At 49.6% G+C, this 22,412-nt stretch overlaps 1 protein-coding gene across 1 annotated transcript in view; it reads right to left on the bottom strand.

The window, feature by feature from the left end:
• The window catches only part of ERICH6B (glutamate rich 6B), a 52,321-nt gene extending 38,976 nt beyond the window's left edge, over nucleotides 1–13,345 (bottom strand). Inside the window, exons 1-3 of the mRNA XM_055425994.2 lie at nucleotides 12,947–13,345; nucleotides 5,681–5,726; nucleotides 435–550 (exon numbers count right to left, since the gene is read on the bottom strand). Of these exons, the coding sequence (XP_055281969.2) occupies nucleotides 435–550; nucleotides 5,681–5,726; nucleotides 12,947–13,289 (505 nt within the window). The 5' untranslated portion in view covers nucleotides 13,290–13,345. The remainder of the gene's footprint in view (nucleotides 1–434; nucleotides 551–5,680; nucleotides 5,727–12,946) is intronic.
• Nucleotides 13,346–22,412: the final 9,067 nt, after the last annotated feature.

The following is a 22,412-nucleotide window of genomic DNA, read 5'->3' as shown; positions in this document are numbered from 1 at the left end:
AGGGCTGGCTTTGACCGCACACTCGGATGGATATTCTGGGGTGGGTCCCAGTCCTGTCACCATGTGATTATTTAGAGATGGGCTCTGTCCCCAGGGAACTGGCCTGTAATCTGGGAAGGAAATGGCCTGTGTCCCCGCGGGAAATAGGGGCTGTGTTCATGTGGAACGAGAACAGGGAAGCTAACGAAGGGACGGGGGCGACGGGAGAAGGCATCTGTCTCCGCACTCTGTGGATTCTCTTTCCCTGAGGAGGTCCAGGATGAAGGGAAGCGGGGCGCACAGGGACAGGATGGCCCAGGAAGCAGTATGCATCATCAGTCTGACTGATGCTCCAGCCTCGATGGTCCACCTCCATGGGACACCCGCAAGGCCACGTCTCCCCAGCACCCCCGGAGCCTGGCCTCGAGGCGGATGTGCGGCGTGGGGTCCCTTACCCATCTTGCTTTCATAAATCCACTCTGTCTGTGTACTCTGGTCCTGGGAGGTCAGAAGTTCTCCCTCGTGCTTCCCAAACGATGTGGACGGCATCGTGTCTTCGAGAAGAGGCCTGCTGCTGGCAGATTCAGGGGATGGGAGGAGGGACGGTGAAGAAGGTGGTTACCCGAGGGATGCCAGCCACAGAGGGTCCACCTCCAGGCAGGGGCCGGGTTAGAAACCCCACGGCTGCTGCCTGCGGGGAGGTTGGGGTGGTGGCGGCTGCTCCCTGGCCCCCGCAGACTTCCACCCATCCCAGGACCAGCGCAGGGGAATGGAAAATAGGCCTGTGGGCCATTCTGGGTGCCAGCTGCTGCTTCACTTAGAGTGAAAAGATCTGCAGATGCCTTCAAAGGCCAGCAGGTCAGGCTTCCGTAATGGACAGTCCAACCTTCCAGAACATTCTCTGCCCCTGCCAGCTCACCACCCTGCTCATTCCAGTCACCCTTCCCGCCTCACGGCTGCCTCAGGCAGAGCAGAGCAGCACTTCAAGTCAAGCGCTGGGGTCTGTACCTGCCAGTCCACCCACTGCGCACACCACCATTTTCAGGGAAGGTTTTGCAGGGCCCGAGGACAGGCCCTCGGGTGTGAGGCGCAGACCCTACAACCTGGGAGCTCGGGATCAAAAAGGTGCCCTAGCACCCTGCCCTGCACCACGTCCTTCTTCAGGAATCTCTGCTAAGTAGGCAGGAAACCACTTCAGAGGTATGAGAAGGGCTTTTGACCCTGAAGTCATGTCATGTCGACTGGCCCCGCTGGCAGAGACAGGCGTGAGGGAAATGCCCAGCTGATAAGGAGGGGCAGTGACTATGGACGGTAGAAAGAAAGTAGACTTTGGAGTTGGCTGGTCCGAGTTGGAGTCTTGGCTCTTTTGGGTAGAGTGGAGTAACCGTGGGTAAGCCCCTTAACTTCTCCCTGCCTTGGTTTCCACACCATGTTTTTTAATTGGAGGATAATTGTTTTGCTGTGCTGTGTTGGTTTCTGCCGTCCAACATCGTGACCCAGCCATAAGTATACATGTATCACCTCCCTCTTGAACTCCCCCCCCCCAACTCCTCCCGCTAGATTGTCACAGAGTACCAGGCGGGGCTCCTTGTGTTACAGAGCAGCTTCCCACTAGTTACCTGTTTTACGCATGGTAATCAAATGGTGAAGACCATAATTCAAAAAGATGCCCATACCCCAACGTTCCACACCTTTTAGATAATCATACTTCCCCCCTGCACCAGATCTCCATGCTGCTGCTAAGTCGCTTCAGTCGTGTCCAACTCTGTGCAACCCCATAGACAGCAGCCCACCAGGCTCCCCTGTCCCTGGGATTCTCCAGGCAAGAACACTGGAGTGGGTTGGTATTTCCTTCTCCAATGCATGAAAGTGAAAGTGAAGTTGCTCAGTCATGTCCTACTCCTAGCGACCCCATGGACTGCAGCCTACCAGGCTCCTCCATCCATGGGATTTTCCAGGCAAGAGTACTGGAGTGGGTTGCCATTTCCTTCTAGGTAAGGACAAAATGAGAGTGGGCAGTGTTGGCTCTTAGAGGCATGTTGTTTTTAGAGGCAAAGTAAGAAATTCGAATCGGAGAAGGCAATGGCAAACCACTCCAGTACACTTGCCTAGAAAATCCCACGGATGGAAGAGCCTGGTAGGCTGTAGTCCGTGGGGTTGCTAAGGGTCGGACACGACTGAGCGACTTCACTTTCACTTTTCACTTTCACACATTGGAGAAGGAAATGGCAACTCACTCCAGTGTTCTTGCCTGGAGAATCCCAGGGACAGGGAGCCTGGTGGGCTTCCATCTATGGGGTCACACAGAGTCGGACACGACTGAAGTGACTTAGCAGTAGCAAGAAGTTCGATGGCCCTTCACGAGATGGGCTGGTTCCCTGTGGGGCTCAGGGTTCCCTGATGCAGGGAAGTCACCACGGGAATGCCGTTCTCCCTTCAGCATCTGCGGGCGCTACGGGCAGATTTGTGCCACCTCCCAGGGGCCCAGGGGCGGGTCTGTGCTGGGCCGCGGGCCCGGGCAGAGTGGCTGTGTTCTCAGGGTGCACTGCTGGGCAGGGGCCCCGGGAGCAAGCGGCAAGATGCTCGGGTTTCAGTCAAGTGACCACAGGGATCAGGAACTAGTGGAGAAGGGCGAGCTTTTTCGGCAGGTGTCAAGTCTTGCCCTGCTCCGGGCCTCGAGGCCGCATCAGGGGACTCCTCTGAGCTCAGTGTCTCATCCTGCTGGTGGGATGTTGCTGGGATTCAAGGAGATAATACAAGTCCCTGTGGCCGGACCTTGAGAAGTCAAAGCGGCCGGCTGACAAGCACCAGGATTGTGTTTGAGGTCACAGCGGGCCGCTGTGGTCATGCTCATTCTCATGTACACTTGGCCTCCCTGCCACGCCTGCCCAGGGCTGGGACGATGAAGGTCCTGGGGTGCTGCCAGGGCTCTGCTGTGACCTCAGCACCTGGGAAACCAGGCTGCGTTGCCAAACACCAGCACCCGGCTTTATCAGCAGTGCAGGGATGCAGGACGGAGCCCCTGGTCCTAGATTCCATGTCTGCTCCTGCAGCTGCCTCACAGCGCGGACGGGGCCTGGTGTGTGCCTGGGCACCTTCATGGCAGGCGTGCAGAAGCGCGTGGGCTGGGGGCGGGTGCTTTCCTGCTCTCGAGGAACCCAGGAAACACTTGACCTGAGTCTGGGCCCCCTCCCCACTGACCTGAGCAAACACACACCCGTGGGACACTTCTTGCCCAAAGGGGTTTGTGGAGATTTCGGTCTCTCAGCAGCCTTGGGTGAGGAAAATCCAGGGCCTCTCTGAGCACCCCAGGCTCAGCCTTGGACCCTGGGGAGCCAAACTGAAGTGCCTGGGGGCAGACCCAGGGGGGGCCTGGGGCTCCCTGCTGGGCCCGGGAACAGAAGCACACTTGGCAGCAGTATGGCTGAAAGATTGGATGGGTGCTTGTGTTGGGAACAAAGCTGACCAGGAATCCTGCTCCTCGTTCTACACGTGTTAAGTTTTCTATGTGGCGGCTCTTGGGGAGCAGAATGAGGGCTGACAGTGACCCACAGCCCTTACTGCACACACCCCGGGTGGTAACCACGGCTCCACTGCACCCCCATGAGTACAGTTCAGTTCAGTCGCTCAGTCGTGTCCGACTCTTTGCAACCCCATGAATCGCAGCACGCCAGGCCTCCCTGTCCATTACCAACTCCTGGAGTCCACCCAAATCCATGTCCATTGAGTCGGTGATGTCATCCAACCATCTCATCCTCTGTCATCCCCTTCTCCTCCTGCCCTCAATCCCTCCCAGCATCAGGGTCTTTTCAAATGAGTCAGCTCTTCACATCAGGTGGCCAAAGTATTGGAGTTTCAGCTTCAGCATCAGTCCTTCCAATGAATATTCAGACTGATCTCCTTTAGGATGGACTGGTTGGATCTCCTTGCAGTCCAAGGGACTTTTAAGAGTCTTCTCCAACACCACAGTTCAAAAGCATCAATTCTTTGGCGCTCAGCTTTCTTTATAGTCCAACTCTCACATCCGTACATGACTACTGGGAAAACCATAGCCTTGACTAAATGGACCTTTGTTGGCAAAGTAATGTCTCTGCTTTTCAATATGCTGTCTAGGTTGGTCATTACTTTCCTTCCAAGGAGTAAGAGTCTTTTAATTTCATGGCTGCAATCACCATCTGCAGTGATTTTGGAGCCCAGAAGAATAAAGTCAGCCACTGATTCCCATCTATTTCCCATGAAGTGATGGGACCGGATGCGATGATCTTAGTTTTCTGAATGTTGAAGTACTTGTTTAATCCTCACCACAGCCCCACCCCAGGTTGCACAATGGTAAGGAATCTACCTGCCAATGCAGGTAGACCCAAGAGACTCAGGTTTGATCTCTGGGTCAGAAAGATCCCCTGGAGGAGGAAATGGCAACCCATTCCAGTATTCTTGCCTAGGAAATCCCCTGGAAAGGGGATCCCTGGCATGCTGCATCTGTGAGGTCACAAAGATTTGGACAACTGAGTGTGTGCGCGCACACACACACACACACACACACACAGCCCCGGGGGAGCAAAAACTTCCTGTTCCCATTTTACAGATGGGAACACCAAGGCAGAAGATGAAGCGGCTGCCCTGCAGCACACATCTAGCTGGGTGAAGCAGCTGAGATTCACGCCCAGGCAGCCTGGCTCTGGGGTCCCTGTTCTCCATCACAGCCTGACCGGTCACTTCACCGTCAGGCCCCTTCAGTGTCACATTGCTTGCTTCTCTGTGAGTGTCAATGGCTGCAGTGGAGGGGATTCTGGAAAGCACTCCCTCTGTGGATTGGCGTAGTGGGGTGGTCCTGGCAGATGCTGAGCCTCTGAAAGCGTGAAGCATAATACAGAGGGGCTGGTGGAGGGTGGGAGTGGGGAGCCAACCTCACCAGGTGGAGGGGGTGCCCCTGCACAGAGCCCTGGGTCCTCAAGTTATAGCTTATGTCTTTCCTGCACAGTAGAGCACGTTTCATTCCTGCTTCTGTGTAACCCAGCCAGCCTTGCGCTTGCTTTGAATCCAGTGTCAGCCCACTTCCCCACTGGAGGTCAGTGACCGCCTTCCCCCAGTCATCCTTTGGGGTGGATGTAGGGGACGAAGACTGAACCAGAGCTCGTGTGTCCCCTGCCCCACAGGGGCGTCTACAGAGCGGAGCACACAGAGGCTTCTGTCCACGGCTCTCGCAGTGACCATCTAGCGTGGGTCAAGGCCTGTGGCAGGAGTTCCATGAATACTCACTGCACGATCATTTGGAGTTTGGAATGTGCCTGAGCGAGGATGATGGCAACTTCCTTGCGGCGTTCATGCCCTCTTCACTACGAGGGATGCCCAGGGCCCGTGGCCATCTTTCCCCACGCTAACCGCCTTTCTAGACTCAGCTGGCCCCTGCTTTCTCCATAGTTCTGGGGGCCCAGGGCTCTGGATCCTGGGGCTTGTCTCTCAGCTTGTGAGTGGCTTGAATGGCAAAGGGGAATAGTATTGGGAGGTCCTTTGTGTGTGACTCCTAGGAGACCGCCCCTGAACCCCTCCTTCTCGGCGGTCCTGCTCCCTGCACCCCTACCCACTCTCACCCCTGCTCCCAGCCTTTGCTACTGCAGAGGCTACGAAGCATCAGCCCTCAGCATGAATTTTCACCCTGATTTATCAGAAAAAAAAAAAAAACCCACCAAAAAACTTTTACCTTGCTCTAAAACCAGGCAGGGTTTGTGAAGAATGAGCCTTGAAGTCTGTTGGAAAAAATAAAAGAAAGACAATGTTAGGAAACTTTCTTTCTGTTAAAAAATCTGTCATTAATTATGTGATGCTGGGTTTGAGTTGGAGAAGCACTGATTTACAGAATTTTTCTATTTTTGCTTTTTTTGGGGAGGTGTTCTCTCTCTTGTTTCCTTTAGCAATTATGAGGTTAAAATTTTTATAAAATTAGAACTCAAGAAGGTAATTTTCATGCAATTGTGGATTTGGGACATTCAAGTTTGCTTTGTTAATCTTTTGGGTTATCATAGAGTCCCTCCTCTGTCGCAGGATGAAGGATATTTTTTTCTATACAGGAGAGACGGCTGAGGTTCAGAGGACATAAATATTTAAAAAATGATATTTAATTTTACAGACTCTACTTGTGTCATTTAATCAACTGACTGTTGGGTTTGAATGATATGACATCGAGAATTTCAGGTATAGTTGGGATAAAATAGAGCATCAGTTCTAGTAATAGAGGATGGCACAGTGGAAGTATAAAGAAACGAGAATCAGAAAATTTGAATGAGAAGCTTAAATGTTCAACACTTATCCATAGTTCACCCATGAGATAGACTACTATTGAGGAATATTACTTGGCTATTAAAATGATGTCTACAGGGACTTCCCTGGAGGTCCAGCAGTTAAGGGTTCCCCTTCTACTGCAGGGGGTATGAGTTCGATCCCTGGTCGGGGGGCTAAGATCCCACACCGCCCGCCATAACTAGAGAAGACTGCCTGCCACAGTGGGAAGATCCTGCGTGATACAGCCGAGACCTGACACAGCCAAAATAAATAACAATAATAAATCAATATTAAAAAATAAAATGATGGCTACAAACATTAAGTAATATGGGCAAATGTGAAGGTCACAATACTAAGTAACAAAAGTAAAATACAAACTTGTATATACCGCGTATTTGAAATGGTAAAAACAAGACAAAACAAGGACCATCACCAAACATGCAAAAAATTAGAGCAGGAGGGACAGAATAAAAATTGCTAAAATGTGAATCAGCCTTATTTATATTTGGATGTTGGTAGGTTGGGTGATGTCTTTCTACTTTTCAAAGTTTCCACTAGAAAATGAACAGAAGTAGATTTTGCTTCATTTTATGTCACTTCTCTCAAAATATGCATATAATTTGTTAAAAAGCAGAAACAAAGGATGAAAGGAGGGAAGAAAGGAGAAAAAGAGAAGTGATTAGAAGAGAAAGAGAAGGCTTGGAAGCGTCTCTTGATTCTTTTAGTTATTTTCCATGACCTTGGAGAAGTCACATATCCTCTCTCAGACTCCAGGATCCTCATTTGTAAAGGGAGGCGCGTGGTAAAGAGTGACTGAAGACTTGACGGAAACAAAGACTGAAACGTACACTGTACACCCTGTGTCGCTGGACTGTATTCCTAACCTCAGGACAAGACAGGCATAGAAAATGATGCTGTTTGTATGGGAGCAGCGTGGAGGCTGGAGGAACTGGGGACCCAGCATCTCTCCCCAGCAGTGGCCGACTCAAGGCACCCTGATTGGGAAGCTCTGGCTTATTTGTGAACTTTGCTGCTTGACAAGTTGTCTGTCTCCCCTGTCTCTGCCTTATCGGTATATCTCAAGCCTTTCTTTTTAAATACACAGAATTGCTAGATTCCCCATTTAGAAATGGTCCCTGGGATGCCAACTCTCACCTGGAAACAGCAACCAAATTATAGCATTTAGGTCAAACAGCATTCAGAGCCGCCAAAGAGGAGCTAGCAAGAGGCAAGAAAATCAAATCCCATGGATTGTGTCTCAAAATGTCATTAAGTAGAAACATTATGAATCAATATACTGTGACATCTCTATAGCATCATTTACCACAGAGCAGAGTTCATCTTTAGGAAGGTCTTCCCAGGTGGCGCTAGTGGTAAAGAACCCGCCTGGAGATGTGAGAGACTCGGGGTTCATCCCAGGGTTGGGAAGATCCCCTGGAAGAGGGCATGGCAACCCACTCCAGTATTCTTGCCTGGGGAATCCCATGGACAGAGGAGTCTATCATAGGAAGGTCTTAAGTTCTAAATAAACAAAAGGGACCATGCTGTGGGGTGGTTTCCTGTTCTATGACAGCATGTCAGAAATGTAGGTTGTATTTCTTCCTTCTAGAACCTTCCTGCACCTTGTGAGATCACACGTGCCTTTTCACATCTGACAATTGTATGGTGTGGGAGTGCTTTCAAAGCATTTTCAGAATGAAAATGAAAGAACATTGCCACAGTCACAGGGTATTTTTTCACATGGCAAAAGTGAAACCTGGAACAGGTAATCAACATGCCCAAGGTCCAAGGCCCACCCTTGTGCTGGATCTTCTAACTCTGACACCCCTGGGTTCACACCCATGCTTCACAAAAATGATTGGGAACCTCCCGGTTCAAACCTGAGGAGATCCGTCACATGACTACTGATTATTCAGTGACAGTTGATGCTGCATTGATATTCGATTTTCTCATCCAATATTATTGGATTTTCTCACAAACCATGGAGAAAATCATCCCTTTAAAGAAGAGAGGGGATGGGGGTCATTGGTCTGACCCTACACTGATTGGTGCAGGGCAATGAGAGTCTATGAAATTGACCTGCCTGCAGAGCAGTTGGGTGGGGACATAGATTCCTCCCACACCCTAGTTCATTGCATCTTCTCTTGTCTTTCTGTTATGTCCTTTTTACAAAAGAGAGCAGTGTGGCCAGGGGATGTCACAAGTCAGTGGTAAAGGAAATGATAATATATAATAATAATAGCTAACACTTACATAGGTTAGAAATATCAATAACCTCAGATGTGCAGATGACACCACCCTTATGGCAGAAAAAGTGAAGAGGAACTCAAAAGCCTCTTGAAGAGAGTGAAAAAGTTGGCTTGAAGCTCAATATTCAGAAAACTAAGATCATGGCATCTGGTCCCATCACTTCATGGGAAATAGATGGGAAAACAGTGGAAACAGTGTCAGACTTTATTTTTTTGGGCTCCAAAATCACTGCAGATGCTGATTGCAGCCAGGAAATTAGAAGATGCTTACTCCTTGGAAGGAAAGTTATGACCAAACTAGAGAGCATATTAAAAAGCAGAGACATTACTTTGCCAACAAAGGTCCATCTCGTCAAGGCTATGGTTTTTCCAGTGGTCGTGTATGGTTGTGAGAGTTGGACTGTGAAGAAAGCTGATCACCAAAGAATTGATGCTTTTGAACTGTGTGTTGGAAAAGACTCTTGAGAGTCCCTTGGATTTCAAGGAGATCCAACCAGTCCATTCTAAAGGAGATCAGTCCTGGGTGTTCATTGGAGGGACTGATGCTAAAGCTGAAACTGCAATACTTTGGCCACCTCATGCGAAGAGTTGACTCACTGGAAAAGACTCTGATGCTGGGAGGGATTGGGGGCGGGAGGAGAAGGGGATGACAGAGAATGAAATGGCTGGATGGCGTCACCGACTCGATGGACATGAGTTTGAGTGAACTCCGGGAGTTGGTGATGGACAGGGAGGCCTGACGTGCTGTGATTCATGGGGTCACAAAGAGCTGGACATGACTGAGTGACTGAACTGAACTGAACTGAATTTAAAATGCTATATGCCTGGCATAGCTCATAATACTTTACATAATTTAACCCCTTTAATCTTAACATGAGGTAGGTCTAGTATTATCCCTATGGGCCTTCCTGATAGCTCAGCTGGTAAAGAATCTGCCTGTAATGCAGGAGACCCTGATTGAATCCCTGGGTCATGAAGATCCCCTGGAGAAGGGACAGGCTACCCACTGCAGTGTTCCTGGGCTTTCCTGGTAGCTCAGATGGTAAAGAATCCTCCTACAATGCGGGAGACTTGGGTTTTATCCCTGGGTTGGGAATATCCCCTGGAGAAGGGATAGGCTACCTACTCCAGTATTCTTGTCTGGAGCATCCCATGGACAGAGGAGCCTGGCGGGCTACAGTCTGTGGGTTCACAAAGAGTCGGACACGACTGAGTGACTTTCAGTGTTATCCCTAATTTACAGCTAAGAAAACTAAGAGTAGTTAATGACTTGCCCAAACTCATGCAAGATAAATGGGAGAGAACTGGTGTTCACACCTATCAGTCAAGCTCTTGAGAGAGGAAGAAAAAAGTGCTCTTTGTGACAAATTCACATCTGCCACCAAATCAATAAATGGTGTCAGGCTCCTTCCTCCTCTCCGGATGATGTGGCAGACATGACTAGTGGATCACGGCATTCTCTCCTTCTGAGGCCAGATAAGGCATCAGAATCCGGCTCTTGACAGCGCTTCGCCACGAAGCTCTAATCATTCATCCATTGGCCTGTGATGTGGAAGCCTGTTTGTCATTGGGGGTTCATTTTATAGATGCTGGTTAATTCACAATGCTGTTTTAAAAATAAATATGAGAGATTGGGATTGACATATACAAACTACTATTTATAAAATAATTAATAAGGACCTACTGGATAGCACAGGGAACTCAATACTCTGTAATGGCCTATATGGAAAAGAATCTAAAAAAGAGTGGACATACTTGTAGGTGTAACTGATCCACTTTGCAGTACACCTGAAACTAACACAACATTGTAAATCAACTATACTCCACCATAAAAATTAAAAATCAAAATGAAAACAAAAAAACAAAAAAATGTGTTTGTGTGTGTGTGTCTATATATACACCTGACTTTGTGAAATGAATGAAATTGAACTTGATCCAATTTGCATTTACTGAACATCTGTTATGAGTCAGGAAAGCACTCTTGTTTGACACCGAGGTTCAAGACAAAGGATAAACAATTACATCTTTAAGGTATTGGGGAGAAATTCTACATAAAGAAATCTTGATGTAAATTCTTTTGAAAATTAAAGATCCTCTTGTAAACCCTTTTAACTTAATCTGCTTTGTACAGTCTGGCTTGGTACCCTGAGTTTTCACAGACTAAGATATGCTTGCATGTGTCTTTAAAGGCATTTTAGTATTCCTCTACAGTTTTTGTTTGTTTTTTTTCCAGTGCCTCACCAGTATTTGCTAGCAGGGCATTTGTTTTCAAAGCTTTTGCTTTGTACACAGTTCCATTCACCTGACAGCATTCTATTTGTCCTACTCTGGTGGGTAATATATTTACGAAGGTCCGACACATAGCGGGGACACGTGAAGAACGCTTGATTCATACTCTGCAAAAGAAATGGCTTGAATGCTGTTTTTCAGTATTAGAATTATGCTTGGTACTTGAAGAACAGGGCTGTTAGGATTCTGAGAGGGAGCTCAGTAGTGCAGACACACAGAAGAGAGAATTTCCCAGCAAGAGGAACGGCCTCTCCAATGTACTAACTAAACTGGCGAGGGCAGTACGAATGTATCGCTAGGATGATCCATCTGCCGTGATTTGATGGAGAGGATGCAAAGGTGAAACACCTGTGCGGCTGCCGAAACCACCCAGCGTTTAGGATGTGGGTTGTGCGCAGTCAGATTGGGATTTAAAGATTCAAGCTGCCTGAGATGCTTGCTTGTTCCGGAAAATAGGTCTATTTCTAGGTCAGCATTAAGGTGATGCAGATGACCTGGATTTTTAACTTTCTGTTTCTGGTTGGATATGGCCATGCAGTCATAACATCAAGGGAACACACCGTGTGGCCTGTGAATAAATGCATGTTACCCACTTGGTTTAATAACACAAGGAGACCACTGCCGAATGATAAAACCCAACTTAAGGAAAAGTTGCCAACTGCAGAAACAGTATGGAGAAAATGTGAGCCTTAGGAGAAGAGAGATCACTCCAGAGTTAAATACCCACCAGCAGAGCAACATGATGCCTTCCAGGGTCTGAATGGGCACCAGGGAAGCAGTCTTGTCTCCGTTGACTTGGTAACACATTATGGAAATGTGTTTCAGAAAATAATTAGAGCCCATTAATAAAACTTAGCTATAAGGACATTTATCAACATGCTGTTTTAAAAAGTAACAAAAAACAGAAGCAGTAAATGAGTAATAATAGAAAACCAATTAAAAATATTATGGTTTGGGGAAGTCCCTGGCAGTCCAGTGGTCAGGATTCGGTGCTCTCACTGCCAAGGTTGTGGGTTCAGCCCCTGGTCAGGGAACTAAGATCCTGCAAGTCGTACAGTGGGGCAAAAAAAATTACGGTTTAAAATATAATACAGTGTGATGTAGCCATTAAAACGATTTGTAGAAAATTGAAAGCATGAAATGATACTCCTATAAATATGTAATATTTATATGTAATTATGATATAGCAGGGGTTTCCCTGGTAGCCCAGCTGGTAAAGAATCCACTTGCAATGCAGGAGACCCCAGTTTGATTCCTGGGTTGGGAAGATCCCCTGGAGGAGGGATAGGCTACCCACTCCAGTATTCTTGGGCTTCCCTGGTGGCTCAGATGGTAAAGAGTCTGCCTGCAATGCAGGAGATCTGGGTTCAGTCCGCAGCTGGGAAGATCCCCTGGAGGAGGGCATGAAAACCCACTCCAGCATTTTTGTCTGGAGAATCCCCATGGACAGAGGAGCCTGGCGGGCTACATCCATGAGCTGGCAAAGAAGTCGAACACGACTGAGGATTAAGCACAGCACAGCACATGATATAGAAATACATATGCCTTAAAGGGCAGGTTACAAGCACTATGCAGTGTCTGGGGAGGACATAAGCAAGGTGTGGAAGTGATTATCATCTCTGGATGGGAGTGAATTTTTCATAAATTAAAAAAAATTTTTTATTGGCCACACAGCATGTGGCCTCTTAGTTCTCCAATCAGGGACTGAACCCATGGCCCCTGCAGTGGAGGTGTGGAATCTTAACCAGCAGACCACCGGGGAAGACTGAGTAAAACTGATTTTTGCTTTTGCTTTTTTCCTTTTACTTGTACACAGTTTCTCAAACGTCCACCATGCACATGCATTACTTGTGAAACAAGGAAAGGAAAAGGTGCAAATTAGGGGATGTGTTCTGTTTGTCTGGTTTTGCTTTTTATGAACAGAGGCTTCCCGTTGGATCATCAGGTCTCCCTGTCTGCTTGGTAGGCTTAGGGCTTGGGGGCAGAGCTATTGAGGTTGTGGGTAGGTTGGTCAAAAATGATTCATGAGACTGTCAGCATGGTGAGTAGGGCTGATCATTTGTGCTTTGGCTGTAACTCAAGCCTGTTCTTTTTTCTCCTTGTAATGAGCTAGAACCACCACCTACGGGATGTCCTCCCCAGATACTCACCTGCATCCAGAAACTTTTCATACAGAAATACTTTCCCTTCCAGGAGCTCTTTCTTCAGCAGATTCTTATGGCCCTTCAGATCATCCTGTTCATGCAGATCATCCTGTTCAGACTGATACTCGTTTCCTTTCAGGTAATCGGCCTCCTCTTCCAGGTATTGGTCTTTCTCCCAAGTCTCATCCTCTTCAGGAGGTAAAAGTCCTTCCGCTAAACTCTGCTCAGCTCCCTTAGCACCTTCTTCCTTCGAGGAGGAGGTCTGTGTGTCGTGGTGGAAAGTTGTGGAAGGGTGAGGAGGTGGTGTTCCTGAGGGCTCAAGATTTTCAGCAGACATGCTGGGAGGCATTTAGCAGATGAAAGCCTTCTGCAGCAGGCAGTCACTCCTGCATCATCCTGGCAACCGAGGAAGGAATGAAAACCTGTTAGTCAGTAATGACCTACTGCAGATTGTGCACTCATTTCATTCCGTGGGCTTGGGATGGCCCTTGGGGAGTGTAGATCAGTCCCTGGGGGCCTGTGAAAAGGCACAGGGAAGACAGAGGCCTTACCCTCTGGGAGCCGGTGGGAGAGAGGCCACAGCTGAAGGCATCACCTTTGAAATGACATGAAGGCAACCAGGAGGGCTGCAAAGTGAGGGAGTGATTGGTGTTTAGTGGCGCCATCATTAGCAGACTTGCTTATTCATTGAGAAATACTATTGCTACAATAATCAGAACACAGACTTGTCTCCCAGGAGTTTAAAACTGGGGAGAAAAACAGACAGCCAAACACAGATTTCCATACACAGAGTGACAAGCACAATGGAAGAGGCGCAGGCAGGGTGGTCTAGACACCGTGAGCTGGGCCTTGGTCCGTGGTTGGACGTCTGCCAAGGTCCCTGCGGCTGGACATCTGCCAAGGTCCCTGCCGCTGGACGTCTGCCAGGCACGTTCCCCAGGCTGCGGCCTCTGCTGGAAGCACCACCCCCTTGGCAAAGTCAGTTTACTCAGCAAATACTTATTTTCACTCCCCAGATTTAACATAACTGTGAGCACCTACATCTTCCCCAGGGGTCTTCCACGTTCCACCCTAGGCTCGATCTATACCTTCTATATTTCCATGAAAGTAATGATTTTGCTATATTAAACAGTTTCCACATCTGTCTTTCCAACAGAATGTAAACTTCTTGAGGGTAGGAAGGATTAATTCTCCTTTTTAAAAAGTATTTCTTTAAACAAATAATTTTATTCTTATCTTTGGCTGTGCCACGTGGCAGGTCAGATCTTCGTTTCCCGACCAGGGATCCAACCCCCAGCTCCTGCATTGGAAGCACGGGGTCTGAACCACTGGACCACCAGGGAAGCCCCAGGAAGGACAGATTGTTGTTTGCGAATCTATTTGGGATCCTTCCTCTCTTCTCCGGTCCGCTGTGACTGCTCGCAGCTAACCGTACTGTCTCTAGTCTGGGCTATTGCTACGCGCTCTTAACTGGCTTTCCTGTCGCTCCTCCTGCTGCCCTACAGTCATTCTCCAGCAGGAGTGTTCTTGGGAAAATATAAACCACATCAGGACATCCATAGCTTCACAGTCCTCCAATGGCTTTCTCCTGCACTGAGAATAAAACGCGACCCCCCACTCTAGGGCTTCCAGGGCTGGCCAGTCTCTCTGGCTTCTCTTACTGTTCCTTCTTGACTCTCCCATCCTGTTATTCTCTTGTAGAGCATTTACCCTATTTCTGTTTATGGTTCTGTTTCCATGTTTACTTGTTCAGCCTTTCTTTTCCTCTAGACCCTAAGTGTTTCAATGACAGTGACCTTGTGTGGCCTGTTCCCCACTCTCTCTTCAATAGTTGGCTCAGTGCCTGATGAATAATAAAAGGTCCCCAAAGTAAATGATCAGTGACTGAATGAGGACCAAGAATAGCTGTCTCTAAAGCAGGGCATCCCCAAATTTTAAAAAGATTAATAATTACGCTGCACAATGGGATAAGCTGCAGGTAACAGACCCGAAATCTTCCTGTCGGCTCTAAGGACTTTAGAGAGAAATTCCTTTGCCTATCTTTCCCCAGATATCTGGTTGGGAAGCTGTCTTCTAGGGACCAGCTAGACGAGATCATGAGGCTAACTCTCTAGCATACGTGCAGCATGATGCCTGAGATGAGAGGTGTGGAGTGCAAAGACATTCCTCGTGAGATGGGCTGCACCCGGGGTCTTTTACTGCAGTGCTTGCACCTGGAAAAATGTCTCCTCGAACAGAATACAAAGAAACCATAAGGGACTGAAAATAACTTCAAGCATGTGCTGCTGCTGCTGCTGCGTCACTTCAGTCGTGTCTGACTCTGTGTGACCCCACAGACGGAAGCCCACCAGGCTCCCCCGTCCCTGGGATTCTCCAGGCAAGAACACTGGGGTGGGTTGCCATTTCCTTCTCCAATGTGTGAAAGTGAAAAGTGTAAGTGAAGTCGCTCAGTCGGGTCTGACCCTTAGCAACCCCACAGACTGCAGCCCACCAGGCTCCTCCATCCATGGGATCTTCTAGACAAGAGTACTGGAGTGGCTTGCCATTGCCTTCTCCAGCGAGTGTGTGCAGTTGGGGCAAATGATGAACAGCGAGATAACGGAAGGTTAAAACCTAACTTCCATTTCTGAGATGCCAGGGTAGGCAGACCATGCAAGTCACCCCTCCAACCGGTCCCACTGATTGGCTCCCACCCTCACCCATTTAAGGGACCAACTTGCCCCCATCTAGGGGCTGCAAGGACACCTGTTATTTGCTCTGGCTCCCTAGTACTAGCTGCAGCACAAGTCCCAGTAAAGCGTTGCCTGAATTTCTCGTCCAGCCTCATCAACTGCTATTGATTAAAGAATCCAGGACTTCCATGGTGGTCCAGTGGGTAAGGATCCACCTATGAATGCAGGGGGCACAGGTTGCATCCCTGGTTCGGAAAGATTCCACATGCCGAGAGGCAACTAAGCCTGTGGGCCACAGCTACTGAGCCTGTGCTCTAGAGCCCCTGCTCCCCAACAGGAGGAACCACCGCATGGAGAAGCCCTCGCACCGCACCTGGAGAATAACCCTCACTTGCCAAACCTAGAGAAAGCCCACACGCAGCCACGGAGGCCCAGGGCAACCAGATATAATAAATAATTAAAAAAATAAAGAAGCCAAGAGCCCGGGTTGAGATCAATAATGGGCCACGTTTGTGCACCCCCAGGGTTGCTAGAGCCCCTGGATTAATGGATTCCCATAGGATTAGCCTGGGGGTGGGGTGAGGAACATATAGGGGTGTGCTGCCCAGACATCTTTTCTAAGAAGGACTAGCTGCCCAGCTGTGGGGTAGCTGGTCAGCAGCCAGCCCCCTAGACCCCAGCCCCCAGCTCCTTTACAGTCTGCCTCAGCTGCCGGGGGCCACCTTCCAGAAGCCACTCTCTTCTTGGGGGTGCCTGCATCTGGTGATGAAACAAGGCGGGGGTATAAAAGTCCAGGTGAGCCCAGGCGTGACACGTCTGAGAGAGCATAGGCCCCTCTGCCCCCCACCCCACTTCCTCCATTTGCGTCAGGGTTGCCAAGCCTGCTCCACAGCGCTGTCCACCTTAGTCTATCCTGTATTCCTGCTGGTCCTTTCTCAGGGGTTGGTCCCAAAGACACATTTAGCATCTCAGCCCTGTTGCCTCTCAACAGTTTACATCTTAGCCTCTATTTCCAGAGAACCCAGCCTGTGACAGGCAGCTTCATAAAATGTAAATCCGGAAAAGAACTGATTGTGCGATCCGAGGAGAAGGGGAAAGGCCTGGTGGATCGCTTGATGGTTTAAAGGGAGGGCAGGTGGGGAGTAACCGGACCTGAGCTGGCAGGGGTGACAAGGCAGGAAAAGTCAAGACAGAGCCGGGGTGGCGGACTTTAACAGCCATATTGAGCATCTTGTGTTGGGTGGTGACCTGGAAGGCGGTGGGATTAAAGTGACTCTGGTGCAGGAGGGTTCTTGTGGCCACTCGCCAGACAGTTAGGAAGTAGAGCCTGGAAGCTCGCCCCTCTGTTGACTTGCTCTGTCTCCATTACTTAACAGGCCTGTGTTGGCGTTCTTTCACGTGGGCTATCTCAACTGCTTTTTGGAGGCAGTGACTGTGGAGGATGTTGCCTTTGTGGCAAAGGCTGAGCTGTGGGAAAGCTTTGGGGTTTATCTCTCTGTCTCTGGGAGCCTCTTCTGTTTTAAAGGAGTCTCTTCAGCCTTATTTTGATGTAAAACCTAAATGCATCACCTGTTATGATGTATAAGCTGCATTAAGGGTTAGCTGTCCAGGTCGAACTCCTGCTTGCTCCTGAAGCCTGTAAATCACAGGGACAAGGAAGGGGTGGGAGGACCGTGAGCCCATAGAGAGGGGTTTCTGCCCCAGCCGAGCCCTGGGAGTGGTGAAGGCGCACACCCAGGCACCAGCCACTCCATCAAAGGCCTTCTTGCACTTCGGAGACCCTCCTGACGTCCATATTTTTTAGCTGCTTAAGATAAAAGATCAAAATCAGCCAGTCCCCTGGACAGCACAGAAGGCGTTTATCAACAGCACGCTGTCACTCATGGTTAACAGTCTTTTTTCTCTCTGTTTTCTCATCAGGCCTTGTAAAAAACGCTCCAGTCAGCTGCAATCTCATTCCAGAGGTCAGAAAAGAAACTGCATTCTCGACACTGTCCCTTCAATTCTCCTAGAAATTTATAAGAAAAGTTGCCGGGCAGAAATAGATGGTAATGGCAACCAGACATCCAGTGTCTGAGACAGACATCTTGGTTTTGACTTGGGATTTAGATCTTGACTCATTTTGACCCTGGTTTCTGAGCGATTGCGGGTTAATTTCTGTGGTCACAACACAAAAGATCGGCTTTATAAGGGCTGCTTATAATCAGTTGATTATAGCTCGTTCTTCCTTAGATCAGCTTTACCAAAAGGTTGCCCCAATCAAAGGAGGCTGCTAGACTTATTTTATTCAAGTTAAATAATTTTTTTAAACAATTAGAACAGATATTTAGAATTGGCAGAATTCACCCAAAGACAAGGGTTCTGGCTTGTCGTGGAAATAGGTGTCTCAGGGACCCTGGGCTGACTTTTCCCCTTGCGGAGACAGTGATGTGGAGTGGAGGCTGCCCTCTCTGAATGGGACGGGTCTCTTTTTCGCTTCTGTCCACGTCTCTGCCTTGATTCCCAGGCAGGCTTATCATTGCATGTGTCCTGTTGTTTTCTGGTAGGAAAGCCTAGTTCTCTGTCTCTATCAGAAAATAGAGCCACGTCTCCATCAACAGCAGGAAACCAAAAGCTCCCGAGAGGTCTACTCTTTCTCACACTGTTCTCCTTGGATTGCTCTTTCTGGCGGGTGGAGGGTGGGGCCTTCAACTGGAGGCCGTTTGGTGGCAGAGGGTACAGCATTTGCACAGTTCACGGCTGCACGCCCGCCCCCAGCATGGCGTTTTGGGCACGTGGTTGCTACTCAGTGATCCCTGCTGAATGAAGGCAAGGATGATCAAAGAAAAGCTGTAATAATGTGCTATGTGCTTTGCCAGTATCCTTACTGAGGAATGTGCTTATTTAGTGAAGAGGGGATCACTTGATGCCGGAGGTCAACGTGGAACCGCAGTCTCATAGATTTCTATCTGCTGACCCCTTCCACATCGCACTGTGAGTCAGAGGCCAACTGAATAACCTATGGTGAGGTTTTCTTTGGATCTCATCTGTCATTCTGAGGGGCTAAGGCCAGGATTCCTGAAATATTCTTACTTGAAATAAAGAGGAAGACACAAGTAACTAAAACAAAGAGACAAGACAGAGCACTCTGTCTTTACAGGGCTGACTGGATGACTGGACTGAAAAGAGGAAGACGAGTGACAGCCCCTGGCTCCCAGATGAGTGACCTAGGAAGGGCTCCATGTTCTGGTTGTGGGGTCAGCAAGGTCTCTCCTCTGGTTTCCATGGTTGGAGGAGGTGGCTGCTGCTGATTTGTTCTTTGTCCCTCTCACTGGGGCTGTGGCCCAACTGACATGCTGAAAGGCTTCATGCTTTGGAAACCAAGTGTGGCCAGAGGACCGGCCTTGCGGTAGGGCAGGAGACCAGCTGTACCCTAAGGACCGGGCTCTGTCCACCTCCTGAGGCCCTCTTTGGTGCCTTGGGTGAAGGTCAGGAAATCTGAGGTTCTAATTGAGGGCAAGAGGAGAAGAGGGTGACACAGGATGAGATGGTTGGATGGCATCACTGACTCAATAGACATGAGTTTGAGCAAACTCCGGGAGATGGTGAAGGACAGGGAAGCCTGGCGTGCTGCCGTCCATGGGGTCGCAAAGAGTCAGGCACGACTGAGTGAATGGACAACAAGGTCCTGCTCTGACGGCTTGGCCAGCACAGCTGTCCTTCCCTCATGCCGCCTCCTGGCCCCTGCTCTGCCCTCCGGGGAAGCAGCCCAGGGACCTCATTTGACCCCTGGCTTCTCAGCACCAAAGGGCAGTCCTTTGTCACCACCATCGCCTGCTTTCACATCTCAAAAGGAAGGAAGGCTCCCCCTCCTTCCTGACGCGGAGGGCACATGGTGGCCCTGCCCCAGTGACCCTGAGTGCCCTGTGGCCCCTCCGCAGGGTCTCACGAGGGGCCTGGGTTCCCTTGCTTGACCTCCCTCGCCCCCAGGTTCCATGCCTCAGGGGCTGCAGCTCTGTGACTTGACCAAGTCCCTGGTCAATAATTCAAACTTGCTTCTGAGGTACCTGCTCTAGACCATCAGGAGAGGAGAGGTCTGTATAAGAATGTAAAGGGGAAGGTAAGCAAGATTGAAAACTCAACCTTGAGAAAGAGAAGGTTGGGATTGGGGCTCAGTTTCCTGGGCCATTTACAAGCTGTATGATTTTGACTGAGGTTCTTACCTCTCCTGTGACTAAAGTTTCCTCGTCTGTAGAATAGGGACAGTAATAGTACCAGCTTCCTGTGAGGATCCAGTGAGGCGATGTGTAAGTCGTGCCAGGCACAGACATGAGCTGTGTTGTTACTTGTGCATGCGTGCTCAGTCGTGTCTGACTCCTTGCGACCCCAAGGACTGTAGCCCACCAGGCTCCTCTGTTCTTGGGATTCTCCAGGCAAGAATACTGGAGTAGGTTGCCATATCCTTCTCCAGGGGATCTTCCTGACCCAGGGTTCAAACCTTCATCTCTTGAGTCTCCTGAATTGGCAGGGGGATTCTTTACCACTGCGCCACCCAGGATGCTCATGTTATTACTATTGCACACTTATTCCTAACCAGTTCTGAGGGTGTTTGTGACTGTACATGTTTGTAAGTGTGTATATGTGTGAGTGTGTCTTGTGTGTCCTGCTAAGGCCTTAAATAGTTCAAGGTACAGAGAGAGGAAAAAGACTGCTTCCTGGTACTGGTGGAAGCCTGGGTGTTGTTGTTCAGTCTCTCAGTCATGTCCAACTCTTTGCGATCCCATGGACTGTAGCAGGCCAGGCTTCCTTGTCCTTCCCCATCTCCTGGAGCTTGCTCAAACTCACGTCCTTTGACTCGGTGATCCCATCCAACCATCTCGTCCTCTGTTGTCCCCTTCTCTTCCTGCTCTCAATCTTTCCCAGTGTCAGGGTCTTTTCTAATGAGTCACCTCTTTATATCAGGTGGCCAGAGCATTGGAGCTTCAATTTCAGCATCAGTCCTTCCAGTGAATATTCAGGGTTGATTTCCGGAGGTTTAGATATTCAGGTCTGCCCATCCTTCAGTTCAGCTCCTAGTGGCTGGGCCTCGGGGGAGGTGACGGCCCACTGGGAGTGACCACGGTGAGTGAGCACCCTTATCCTTAGGAGACCAGACCCCTTTTTACGAAGCTGCTTGGCGGTGCTGTTTTATCTGTTGGTACAGAAGCTGTCTCCCCACGGGTCAGTCTGTTTTCCGACTCTCAGCCCTGATTTCAGCTATTACTGTAAAACAGCCTGGATGAGACTGCTCATTCAGTCTCCGATAGCCTGGTTCGGAAGTCCTGGCATCGAATCAGAGCCTTCTTCACTTTGACTCCCTCCCCTTCATTGGCCCTTTTCAGTCCTGGGGGAGCCTCAGTGAAGAGCTCTCACTCCTCTTCCACTGGGCAGCCGCTCAAGGGTCTGAAGGGAGCGATCAGACCTTCTCCCAGGACTCCAGGCTCAGCCCTCCAGCTGCATTTTCAGCATCTCCACTCGCCGTCTAACAGACATCTGAGACTCTCTTGTCCAAAATGGGATCCTGCTCTTCCTCCCCAGACCTCTTGGCTGACGACAAAGCCTTTGGGGTCATGTGACACTTTTCTGTCTTTCCCACCCTACAACAACCCACCAAAGGACCTCCCCACTCCTCACCCTCTCTGAATCCCGTCACTTCCCGTCCCGGTCTGAACCACCATCAGCCTGGGTTACTGAGGTGGCCTCTAGCATGTCTGTTCTTCACAGGGTAGCCAGCTTGCAAGACACAAATCACATCACCTCACTCCCCCCACCATACATCCCTTCAAGGGCTCCCATCTCTTAGGTTAAAAGCCGAGATCTGGGATTTCCTTGGCGGTCCAGTGGCTAAGTACAGGGGGCCTGGGTTCATTCCCTGGTCAGGGAACTAGATCCTGCATGGCCACAATTAAAGATCCTATGTGCTGCAACTAAGACTCCAACAGCCAAATAAATAAATACATTAGAAAAAAAGAAAAGCCAAGGCTCTTTCAGGGCCTGTGAGGTCCTTCCTGACTGGCCCCCATCACGTCTCCCATCTCCTTCCCACTTCTCTCCCCCACCCTCCTTTCACCCCTGCCACTCTGGTCTCAGTGCTGTCCCACCCGAGGCCTTTGCTCTCCCTGTCCCCTGGGCCTGCTCCCCAGGTGTCTGCCTGGCTCACAACCCCTCACCTCCTTCCCACCGCTGCCTCAATGAGGCCTGTCCCCACCGTCCTGCTTACTGTCACCCGCCCCATCACGGCATTTCCCGTCTCCCTTAAGCTTCCTCACTTTCCCTTTTTTCCAGAGCACATACCACTTCCCTAACATTTTGTTGTTCAGTCACTCAGTCGTGTCCGCCTCTTTGCGACCCCACGGACTGCAGCACGCCAGGCTTCCCTGTCCTTCACCATCTCCCAGAGTTCGCTCCCTAACATACTACGTGTTGCCTGTCTCCTCTCACTAGGATGCAAGCTCCTTGAGGCCAGGGATCTTTGTTTTCTTCACTGATCAGCCCGTGTCTAGAACCATTACCATGGTAGGTAATGCTGCCTATTTACTGAATGGAGGATTTCCTTCCAGAGCTCACAGCCGGTGTGGTTTCTAGGTCCTCCTCCACAGTCTTGACTGCCCGCTGCCATGCTATTAGGGTGTCAGGAGCTCCGGCGTGAGCGTGAGGCCACCTCCCCGCACTGCATCGGGGTCTGAGAACACTTAACCCTGGGAACTCTGGAGCACCATTTCCTTCCTTTGTTTTCTAACTGGGGCCTCACATTTTCTCTAGCTCCTCCCAGTAAGTTTTTA

This window comes from Moschus berezovskii, chromosome 13 (genome assembly GCF_049115385.1).
Source record: "Moschus berezovskii isolate FMDL1 chromosome 13, NW_MosBer_1.0, whole genome shotgun sequence".
Taxonomy (NCBI): Eukaryota; Metazoa; Chordata; class Mammalia; order Artiodactyla; family Moschidae; genus Moschus; species Moschus berezovskii.
Note: the sequence above shows the minus strand (reverse complement) of the source record. Positions and strands in the feature narration are given on the sequence as shown.